Raw genomic sequence first — 12,339 nt, forward strand, 5'->3', positions numbered from 1 at the left:
CATTCTGATTCAGTGTTTTGACATGTTCTTCCACCTTCTGATTCAGTGTTTTGACATCCGTGTACCTTCTGATTCAGTGTTTTGACATGTTCCTCCGTGCACCTTCTGATTCAGTGTTTTGACATGTTCCTCCGTGCACCTTCTGATTCAGTGTTTTGACATGTTCCTCCGTGCACATTCTGATTCAGTGTTTTGACATGTTCCTCCGTGCACCTTCTGATTCAGTGTTTTGACATGTTCCTCCGTGCACCTTCTGATTCAGTGTTTTGACATGTTCCTCCGTGCACCTTCTGATTCAGTGTTTTGACATGTTCCTCCGTGCACCTTCTGATTCAGTGTTTTGACATGTTCCTCCGTCCACCTTCTGATTCAGTGTTTTGACATGTTCCTTTCTGATTCAGTGTTTTGACATGTTCCTCCGTGCACCTTCTGATTCAGTGTTTTGACATGTTCCTCCGTGCACCTTCTGATTCAGTGTTTTGACATGTTCCTCCGTCCACCTTCTGATTCAGTGTTTTGACATGTTCCTCCGTGCACCTTCTGATTCAGTGTTTTGACATGTTCCTCCGTGCACCTTCTGATTCCGTGTTTTGACATGTTCCTCCGTGCACCTTCTGATTCAGTGTTTTGACATGTTCCTCCACCTTCTTTCAGTGTTTTGACATGTTCCTCCGTGCACCTTCTAATTCAGTGTTTTGACATGTTCCTCCGTGCACCTTCTGATTCAGTGTTTTGACATGTTCCTCCACCTTCTGATTCAGTGTTTTGACATGTTCCTCCGTGCACCTTCTGATTCTGTGTTTTGACATGTTCCCCATGCACCTTCTGATTCAGTGTTTTGACATGTTCCTCCGTCCACCTTCTGATTCTGTGTTTTGACATGTTCTGATTCAGTGTTTTGACATGTTCCTCCGTGCACCTTCTGATTCAGTGTTTTGACATGTTCCTCCGTCCACCTTCTGATTCAGTGTTTTGACATGTTCCTCCGTGCACCTTCTGATTCAGTGTTTTGACATGTTCCTCCGTGCACATTCTGATTCAGTGTTTTGACATGTTCTTCCACCTTCTGATTCAGTGTTTTGACATGTTGCTCCGTGCACCTTCTGATTCAGTGTTTTGACATGTTCCTCCGTGCACCTTCTGATTCAGTGTTTTGACATGTTCCTCCGTGCACCTTCTGATTCAGTGTTTTGACATGTTCCTCCGTGCACCTTCTGATTCAGTGTTTTGACATGTTCCTCCGTGCACCTTCTGATTCAGTGTTTTGACATGTTCCTCCGTGCACCTTCTGATTCAGTGTTTTGACATGTTCCTCCGTGCACCTTCTGATTCAGTGTTTTGACATGTTCCTCCGTGCACCTTCTGATTCAGTGTTTTGACATGTTCCTCCGTCCACCTTCTGATTCAGTGTTTTGACATGTTCCTCCGTGCACCTTCTGATTCAGTGTTTTGACATGTTCCTTCCACCTTCTGATTCAGTGTTTTGACATGTTCCTCCACCTTCTGATTCAGTGTTTTGACATGTTCCTCCGTGCACCTTCTGATTCAGTGTTTTGACATGTTCCTCCGTGCACCTTCTGATTCAGTGTTTTGACATGTTCCTCCGTCCACCTTCTGATTCAGTGTTTTGACATGTTCCTCCGTGCACCTTCTGATTCAGTGTTTTGACATGTTCCTCCGTGCACCTTCTGATTCCGTGTTTTGACATGTTCCTCCGTGCACCTTCTGATTCAGTGTTTTGACATGTTCCTCCACCTTCTGATTCAGTGTTTTGACATGTTCCTCCGTGCACCTTCTGATTCCGTGTTTTGACATGTTCCTCCGTGCACCTTCTGATTCCGTGTTTTAACCCACTTAACCCCGACATTTCTCCCAGGTTTTCACCATCATAGTAAAGCCCTAGTTATTTTGTTGCTTTGACAGTCATCTCTGAATATGCATTATTTATTTCAGGTGATTCAACCCTGTTAACTCTCATTTTAATATGGTGAAACTATTCCTTTTCAAAATAAACGTTGAACATCTAATCGGTCAATCATTGTGAAAAAGCAGGTGAGCTGGTCTTTATGGTGATTTTCTGTTTGTTTTTTTGTGGTGGAAAACTGAGCTGATTGAGCACTACATCATCAACCCTGTTACCCATAGATAAACAGGCTAGAAATGTTTTGAAAATGACATTTTATTTGAGTGATGTTCGATCGGGTTCAATCTGGGGTTTGGCTGGGCCACTCAAGAACATTCAGAGGCTTGTCCTGAATCCACTCCTGCGTTATCTTGGCAGTGTGCATAGGGTCGTGGTCCTGTTGGATGGTAAACCTTCGCCCCAGTCTGAGGTCCTGAGTGCTCTGGAGCAGGTTTTCATCAAGGATCTCTCTGTTCTTTGCGCCGTTCATCTTTCCCTCGATCCTGACTAGTCTCCTAGTCCCTGGCACTGAAAAACATCCACACAGCATGATGCTGCCACCAGAAATTACAGAAATTAACTTTTAACAAGGCACACCTGTTAATTGAAATGCATTCCAGGTGACTACCTTATGAAGCTGGTTGAGAGAATGCCAAGACTGTGCAAAGCTGTCATCAAGGCTACTTTGAAGAATCTAAAACCTATATTGATTTAACACTTTTTCTTAGTTACTACATGATTCTATATGTGTTATTTCATAGTTTGGATGTCTTCACTATTATTCTACAATGTAAAACACAGTACAAATAAAGAAAAACCTTGAATAATAAGTAGGTGGGCCCAAACTTTTGGCTGGTACTAAATATACTTTTTTTTATCTCTTGAGATGGGAAAAATTAAGCTGAACATGTGCTCTCTCTTACAGAATGTGAAATGTAAAGTTATTGTTGATCAAATTGTACTCATCAAAAGGCACTGAATGGATGGAACATCTCATGTACACAGGAAATGCAACACAGGAAAATATTATCAGTGCAAAGTGCTCATGAATGATTTCTCCTGCTTTGTAAACAAGCAGCTTGCTCACAGTCAACTTCTGAAGCAAAATTGAAGTCATTCGGGGACTCGTATGAAAGTGGAAGGGAAAACACATTGAAGTCTGAGAGCTTCTCTGACGGGTGGTTTGCCTGATCAATGCCCTCCAATGTGGAAATATGACTCCATATCCACTGGTGTGTGTGTGTGTGTGTGTGTGTGTGCGCGCCTGCACTGTCTGTATGTGGGTTCTCACTTTTATGTGGGTACTCACTTTTCTCACTTTTTATATCTACTGTACAGTATAGATGAGATATAGATGACATAAAGAGATATAGATGACATAAACACCTATGTCTCATTCTTTCTGTCTGGAATCACGCCCTCTACCAGGTGATGCATACTACCTGGCCATCGGTGGAGGTGTAGCAGAACACAACTGGAACCACATCAAGACCGTTCTCCAGGATGAGGGTCTCAACTGCCAGCTGACTGACTACTCTGAAGACATGGGCATGATCAGCATCCAGGGGCCCAAGAGGTGAGTGACCCCCAGTTGGAAAATGACTGCGGGGACTTACTTCCATTCAGCCACGAGCATTAGTGAGGTTGGGCACGGATGTTGGGCGATTAGGCCTGGCTCGCAGTCGGCGTTCCAATTCATCTCAAAGGTGTTCGATGGGTTTGAGGTTGGGGCTCTGTGCAGGCCAGTCATGTTCTTCCACACCGATCTCGACAAACAATTGAATGTCATTGTATGCTTTAGCATTACGATATCCCTTCAACGGAACTAAGGGGACTAGCCCAAACCATGAAAAACAGCCCCAGACCATTATTCCTCCTCCACCAAACTTTACAGTTGGCACTACACATTTCGGGCAGGTAGTGTTCTCCTGGCATCCACCAAATCCAGATTTATCCGTTGGACTGCCAAATGGTGATGAATCACTCCAGAGAACGCGTTTCTACTGCTCCAGAGTCCAATGGCGGCGAGCTTTACACCACTCCAGCCGACGCTTGGCGATCTTAGGCTCCCGACTGACAGATCTTGTGCTGATGTTGCTTCGATGCAGTTTGGAACTCGGTAGTGAGCATTGCAATGGTCTCTGACGTCAACCAGAGCAAGGATTGTCATCATACACAGAAATCTTGCCTCGGGAAAGGGCCTGTTATTTCCAAGTCAAACCTACACTCAGGAAAGGGCCTGTTATTTCCAAGTCAAACCTACACTCGGGAAAGGGCCTCTCCTTGTGATGGAACACTAGTCTGTAACTGTATTCGGTAACTGTTAGAGCCATGAGGAAAAGATTCAACAGTCATAAAATCTTGACCATAGTACTCATTGTGGTCTGATTTCATGCCACTTGAGCATACCACGCCTTGCTGATGCTAAGTTATATGAAACCATTGACATTGGAAATGCAACGTTTGTTTTTTCTCTCACTGCACAGAAATGTAATCAACCCTACAGTTCCCTTACTGCATCTAGTATGGGCAAATTGTGTGTGTGGCAGCTACATTGCCATCCCCCTGGGTTTATCAGTATTAAAAACGGTAAATGATTCCCTGAATGCTTACGAAACGGAATGGCAAATAACCCTGCTCAATAAAGACTCCCTCATTTCTCATATGTCTTCAGTTTCTGAGATGAGGCTCTCACTTCTGCTTAGAGTAAGCCACAAGTCATCAGCACAACCACTACATACAGAGTTACACACACACACAGTTACACACACCCACACACACACACTCACAGTTACACACACACACACACAGTTACACACACACGCACACAGTTACACACACACACGCACTCACAGTTACGCACACACACATTCACGCACACAGTCATGCACACACACACATTCACACACAGTTACACACACAGTTACACACAGTTACACACACACACAGTTACACACACACACACAGTTACACGCGCGCACACACACACACACAGTTACACACACACGCACACACAGTTACACACACACGCACTCATAGTTACACTCAAAGTTACACACACACACGCACACACACACACACACTCACAGTTACGCACACACACACATTCACACACACACAGTTACACACACACACACACACACAGTTACACACACACACACAATGCTTGGACTTTGTCAGAATTTTGGGGTTTTTGTTTGTCCACCCACCTCTTGAGGATTGACCACAAGTTCTCAATGGGATTAAGGTCTGGGGAGTTTCCTGTCCATGGACCCAAAATATCAATGTTTTGTTCCCTGACCCACTTAGTTATCACTTTTGCCTTATGGCAAGGTGCTTCATCATGCTGGAAAAGATTGTTCGTCACCAAACTGTTCCTAGATGGTTGGGGGAAGTTTCTCTCTGAGGATGTGTTGGTGCCATTCTTTATTCATGGTTGTGTTCTTAGGCAAAATTGTGAGTGAGCCCACTCCCTTGGCTGAGAAGCAACCCCACACATGAATGGCCTCAGGATGCTTTACTGTTGGCATGACACAGGACTGATGGTAGCGCTCACCTTGTCTTCTCCAGACAAGCTTTTTTCCGGATGCCCCAAACAATCGGAAAGGGGATTCATCAGAGAAAATGACTTTACCCCAGTCCTCAGCAGTCCAATCCCTGTACCTTTTGCAGAACATCAGTCTGTCCCTAATGTTTTTCCTGGAGAGAAGTGGCTTCTTTGCTGCCCTTCTTGACACCAGGCCATCCTCCAAAAGTCTTCGCCTCACTGTGCGTGCAGATTCACTCACACCTGCCTGCTGCCATTCCTGAGCAAGCTCTGTACTGGTGGTGCCCTGATCCCACAGCTGAATCAACTTTAGGAGACGGTCCTGGTGCTTGCTGGACTTTCTTGGGCGCCCTGAAGCCTTCTTCACAACAATTGAACCGCTCTCCTTGAAGTTCTTGATGATCCGATAAATGGTTGATTTAGGTGCAATCTTACTGGCAGCAATATCCTTGCCTGTGAAGCCCTTTTTGTGCAAAGCAATGATGATGGCATGTGTTTCTTTGCAGGTAAACATGATTGACAGAGGAAGAACAATGATTCCAAGCACCACCCTACTTTTGAAGCTTCCAGTCTGTTATTCGAACTCAATCAGCATGTCAGAGTGATGTCAGCAGGTCTTTTTGTGGCAAGGCTGAAATGCAGTGGAAATGTTTTTAGGGGATTCAGTTCATTTGCATTGCAAAGAGGGACTTTGCAATTAATCTGATCACTCTTCATAACATTCTGAAGTGTATGCAAATTGCTATCATACAAACTGAGTCAGCAGACTTTGTGAAAATTAATATTTGGGTCATTCTCAACTTTTGGCCACGACTGTACACAGTTTCTGAAATGAGGCACTCACTTCGAGTAAGTCACTAGTCATCAGCACAACTACTATGTCACTTACAGTAACTGCTGGTTTAATAATTAAGTAATTCATCAGCACAACCCGTAACGTTAGTCACATACAGTTACCCTAGCCTTACTCGCTGTATAGCCTCCATTTAAGTCACCCTGGACAGATGTGGGTGAGCAAAGCTGCTCTCGACCCAAAACTTGTTTAACCTTGCTAGCGGTCCCACCTGGCCAACATCCAGTGATAATGCAGAGCGCCACATTCAAATAAATGACAATAAAAATTTAACTTTCATGAAATCACACATGCAAGACACCAAATGAAAGCTACACTTGTTGTGAATTCAGCCAACGTGTCAGATTTCAAAAAGGCTTTACTGCGAAAGCAAACAATGCTATTATCTGAGGACAGCACCCCAGCAAACATACACAGACAATCGTATTTCAACCCTCCAGGCGCTACACAAAACGCAGAAATAAAGATAGAATTCATGCCTTACCTTTGACGAGCTTCTTCTGTTGGCACTCCAATATGTCCCATAAACATCACAAATGGTCCTTTTGTTTGATTAATTCCGTCCGATATATATCCAAAATGTCCATTTATTTGGTGTGTTTGATCCAGAAAAACACCGGTTCCAACTTGCGCAACATGACTACAAAATGTCTCATAAGTTACCTGTAAGCTTTGTCCAAACATTTCAAACTTCTTTCCTAATACAACTTTAGGTCATTTCTAACGTAAATAATCAATCAAATTTAAGACGGGATTAACTGTGTTCAATGCCGGAGGAAAACAAAGTGGAGAGTGCTTTTCAGGTCATGCGCCTCTAACAAAGGGTACACTTCCCTCGAGCCTCATTCTGAACAGCTACTCAATTTCTCAAAGGAAAAACCTCAACCAATTTCTAAAGACTGTTGACATCCAGTGGAAGTGATAGGAACTGCAAGAAAGTCCTTTAGAAATCTGGATTCCCAATGAAAATGAATTGAAAAGGTTTCGCCTGCCAAATAAGTTCTGTTATACTCCCAGACATGATTCAAACAGTTTTAGAAACGTCAGTGTTTTCTATCCAAATCTAATAATATGCATATCTTAGCATCTGGGCCTGAGTTTACTTTGGACACGCTTTTCATCCGGATGTGAAAATACTACCACCTATCCCAGAGAAGTTAAATGTTCCGGTTGAAAAGGATTTCACTGCGACTGTGAACTTGCTGTGGGCCTTGTCGTTATGGCTGTCCCTGGGCCACCTTCTGCTCCGTCTGTCTCTCCGTCGCAACCGATTAACTCCAGCGAGTAGAAATGACTGTCCCCAGCCCCCATACATATTAGTGTCTTTTTCATCATGTCGCCCCCCCCCCCCTCATCATCTCTCACTTCCTCCCTCGTCCCCCTTCCCACAATCCTGAAATATGAATGAAATGCTGTCACAACACATCTGAAACTCAAATGAGTCCCCTGCGGCAGTGTAGCTAGCGACGAGGAGGCAATGAGAGGATATTGAAGAGGAGGGGGGGATTTCTCTTTGGTCTGATTTGTATCTCAGAGTACACGGATAGGCAGGGGACACATAATTGTTCCCTTGTACTGTGTGGGCTCTGTGTATCACATACATAGTTGGGACTGAATTAGTAGTTCTGCAAATAGTTTGAAGTTTAATTAGTGCAATCTCAATTTAGAAATGTTTAATTCGATGTTGTCACGTAATAGTGCAATAGGAGTTTTACAACAACTAAAATTAAGAGTTTGGTTAGATTTGGGGGTGATATGCAGCCAGCTGTGTGTGTGTGTGTGTGTGATTTCTCATTAGGAACAGATCTGTGATCCTGCGCTAACTGCCACACTAAATGGGTAGTCTGATCAACTAATTGGCTGTTTCACAGCCCACACTATCCACGCACTAACGCACACACTCACACAGAGGGTTTATAATTAGACAGCTCGTTGGCCTCTACAGTTCAGTAAGCATCACGTTTCAGAGGGAAGGGAATGGGCTGTTCATGAAATATCGGAGCGCTTTATACCACTGATCCATTTGACAGCAACTAATCACATTGCCTCATACATTTAAAAAAAATACCCTGAAACCACCTACCTTCACGAACAAAATATATTATCTCTCTACCTCCACATATTCCCCTGGCCCTACACCTTATCTCCCTCTGTACCTCACACATTTAATTTGTCCTTTATGAGTTCCTCTGCTTAGTGTTAGGTGCTTGCACACACACACACACACACACACGCGCGCGTGTGCGCTCTGGCAGAGCCTAAACATCCATTACTCTTCCGCCGTCCACCGGCAGCTGCTCCAACTCTGAGATTTACCTCTGAAGAATGATGCGTCTGCAATCTCAGCCAGCCGTCCGGCCATTCCTGTACCTAGAAAAGCCCTGGTCCTTGTCGTAAATGGCATATTTTGGCCTATTTTTATACAGAGGTTTGTTTATCAACGTAGCGTGACCGTAGCGGCTCACAGTCCACGTCTCTGCCCTAGTGTAAACATCCATCACTTTGACTGCTGCCAATGTAGCAACGCTGCATTTGTGTCTTGAGGATGGAGCCTTATTGACCTGTACCCGGAGACACTGCCGCCGGCCCCGAAATGAGGAAGCCATCTCTATCTCAATTTTAGAGTGTAGTTACTCTTATTGTTTAAAATGCTGTCCCCTGTCTCCTCCCCTTCTTCGGGAACTTGTTGTAAAGGATTTGACGGGTGAAAAAAATGATGGTAGAAAGTCATCATTCTGTTGGAGGAAAGAGGTGTACGGAGCCAAATGAGAGAGAAGCGTCACAGTGAAAGAGGAGCTCCCTCTGAGCTCATCGTCTAGGCTGTTTTGGCCCAATAGCCCTGCAAGCCACGCAGCTGCTACCAATGACTACAGTCAGGGGCCATTCAGTGATAGCCTGATCGCAAATTGGTTTGTGCTGTCTTGCCAGCTCCCTACAGTCATTGTCTAGTTTGTCAAGACTACACAAACAGATCTGGGATCAGGCTACTTCAGTGACGAGGCCCTTTCCAGAAAGCAGATTGTGCGCGCAGAGGAACTCATAAGGGCAGACCCGGGCCCAGTGTCGCAGACAACACCCAACCAAACCTGAACTGTCCATGAAATATGAATGATGTTTTGTTTTTGTCTACTCAATCATGAGTGTGTGTTGTGCCGCGCTGCCTGTCTGACTTATATTGTCTGTCGTGGACTTTTCTCAGATGGACAGGTTGACTGCTAGGTACTTTGGCTGACGCGAGCTCTGCTGCCATTGGTGATTGACCGATGATTGATTCACTGATGATCCCTTTTGGCAGTTGCTGGTTAGAGCAGTTCCTGATTGACCCGGCGATTGGCTGATACTGGTTGATTGACAGCTGATTTGCTGACGTGGTGTTCTGTGTCTGTCCACAGTCGAGAGGTGCTACAGGAGATCCTGGATACAGACCTGAGTAACGAAGCCTTCCCTTTCTCCACACACAAAGTCTGTAATGCTGTCGGACACAAGGTAAGAGAAAGGACTTGTCTGTCTTGTCTTCCTGGCTGGCTGTCTCTATTGGTCTGTCTGGCTAGCAGTTATTTTCCCCTTTCATTCCCACCCTTAGACACACACACACACACACACACACACACACACACACACACACACACACACACACACACACACACTCCTGCCTCATCAAATGTATAATTTAATCTGGTACAAATGACTTTTCTTCACACAGTGATGTCAAATGCCAATGGAATTCAAGTAGTAAATTCGAATAAATGTACAATTCATGGCGCTGCTTGACGAAGGGTTCTTTTCTCCTTAGTGGGCATGAGAGAGAGCAAGGAAAGAGCGAGGGTGCATAACTTTGTGCGTTCATGCGTGCACAAAGGTGGTTGTTGTATGTGCGCGCGTTTGCGTGTAGCGGCCTGCGTGTGTGTTTTGTTGTGTGTCTTGGCCTAGTTGTGTATTGTGAGTGAGGAACCCGAGTGAGTGTTGTGCCTGTTTATGGGACAGATGGCCTGGCTCACATCACCCCTGTGACTGACTGAGACCTCATGTCAAACACTCTGCACACTTCTCTAACCTCCCTCTCTCTCTTTTTTTCCTATTGCGCTCTATCATCTGTCCCTCTCCCCCTCTCCATTATTCATATCTCCCTTGAATCAAAACATTTTAGTCTTTTCCTCCTCTCTGCCTCATTTCAGAGTTGTAGAAAACATGTACGTCTCTCTGTACATTTAATACATACCATCTTAATTTGACCAGTTTCTCACGGCAGTAAAATAATCCTGCAGGAAATCTGAATTATGTGGATTATAATTAATGGATATTTTTGTAGGGGTTGATGCATTTTCCGTTGGGGCAAATCAAGTTTAAGTGGAAATTACAAACTTTAGAAGCCTTTTTAAACCTTCAATACACCACTAGTTGCCACAATCTGACAACAGTGATCAAATCAACATCTCTATACATGTTTAGCTGTAATACATTTGGAGTGTTTTTTAAATTTATAAACATCCAATACAGCTCTAACTATTAGACTGTAATTACAGTACAGTATAAAACACTGGGTCCTCTCTATGTTTCCCAGTAGATGAGCAGTGCAGCGTTGGAACGGAGTGGCTCTCCTCTCCCAAATAAAGCTCTATTTCGAACGAAGCCTCTGGCGCAGTGTCACTAATGCATTCTGTTTTGATTTTGCTGAATTATGTCATGTTTTTTTCCTGGATCCTGTTTCTTTGGCATCTGCCTGCCTTCACTAATGCCCCATCCTGTCCTACAAGTACGGTCTTGATGGCATTTTAGCCCCGATGATGGTCTCACTGCTGTGCTGAAAACACGGTCTTTGCCTGTGCCCCAACTCACTCATTACACATCATTCTCCCATTCAGGTTTAACATACCGTGAGGCAGGTTGTTTGGTTTGGAGGGGGTGCGCGTGCCCGCACACCCACACGCGTGCCCGCGCCCGCACACCCACACGCGTGGCCACACCCACGCACACCCACGCACACCCACCCACGTGCATGCATGCATGGGTGTGCGTGCACGCGGGTGTGCATGTGTGCCTGCATGCATGATTATTATTTGTGTATGTGTTATGTGAGAGGATCTTGGCCTAGTTCTGTCCGGATCCCTAGAGTTTCCTGCTGTGAGTGGGGGGGATAAAGGGACCTGTGTGAGGCTGTGCTGGCCAGATGGTGTGGCTGACGGGGCCTCCTCTGGGGCTGCCTCTTCAGCTATCTCCTCAGCTTCTCCTGCTGTCCTGCTTCACCAGTCTCTCACCCTCTCTCCTTCTTTAGTCTCACATCTCTTCTTCTGCTCTTCCTCGTCTCCCTATCCAGCTCTATCCCTAACACATTTTTATCAGTTCCCATCCTGTTCCTTTCCCATGCTTCTGTTCATCCTCCCACGCTCTCTCTCTCTCCTCTCTGTTCCCTCTCTCCCTGCGAGGAACTTCTTCATTAGAATGTACGGCAGCCCGGCATACAGACCATGTCCTTGAAGACGTGGTGTGTGTGTGTGTGTGTGTGTGTGGGAACAGTAGATAGTAGGAGGGTTACAGAGCAGCTGTGCTGTTCTCCAGAAGGGTTCTCTCTGTCAGACTAGACCAGTGTGAGCTGCCTTCCTGCTCTCAAGGACAACTCGTACACAATTCCTCTATTCATTCCATTACATATATATTACATTGGGTTCTGGCCATGCAATTTAAAGTCTCATTGCATACAGTGTGTTGGGAAGAGAAATATCGGTTGCAATTACTGTGTCTTATTAGAGCCCGGTCATGTCCCAGGACATTTAAATGATCACTTTCCTCGTTCGCTCACTAACTCGCTCACTGTCTTTCACTCATGAATTCTCATTCTGTCACCCCCTCCCCCTCTAGGTGCGTGCCATGCGTCTGTCCTTCGTGGGCGAGCTGGGCTGGGAACTGCACATCCCTAAGGACTCCTGCTTGCCCGTCTACCAGGCTGTCATGGCTGCCGGTGCCAAGCACAGCATCATCAACGCCGGATACAGAGCCATCGACTCCCTCAGTATAGAGAAAGGTGTTTGTGTGTGTGTG

The 12,339-nt window shown here is 45.2% G+C and overlaps 1 protein-coding gene across 2 annotated transcripts in view; it reads left to right on the forward strand.

Moving 5' to 3' along the window:
• Nucleotides 1-12,339, forward strand: part of sardh (sarcosine dehydrogenase) — a 113,410-nt gene that overhangs the window by 78,513 nt on the left and 22,558 nt on the right. For both annotated transcript variants that reach the window (XM_042302083.1, XM_042302082.1), the window contains exons 17-19: nucleotides 3,332-3,479; nucleotides 9,696-9,789; nucleotides 12,160-12,322. In XM_042302083.1, the coding sequence (XP_042158017.1) occupies nucleotides 3,332-3,479; nucleotides 9,696-9,789; nucleotides 12,160-12,322 (405 nt within the window). The remainder of the gene's footprint in view (nucleotides 1-3,331; nucleotides 3,480-9,695; nucleotides 9,790-12,159; nucleotides 12,323-12,339) is intronic.

Source organism: Oncorhynchus tshawytscha, linkage group LG20, assembly GCF_018296145.1.
Source record: "Oncorhynchus tshawytscha isolate Ot180627B linkage group LG20, Otsh_v2.0, whole genome shotgun sequence".
In the NCBI taxonomy this organism is placed as follows: domain Eukaryota; kingdom Metazoa; phylum Chordata; class Actinopteri; order Salmoniformes; family Salmonidae; genus Oncorhynchus; species Oncorhynchus tshawytscha.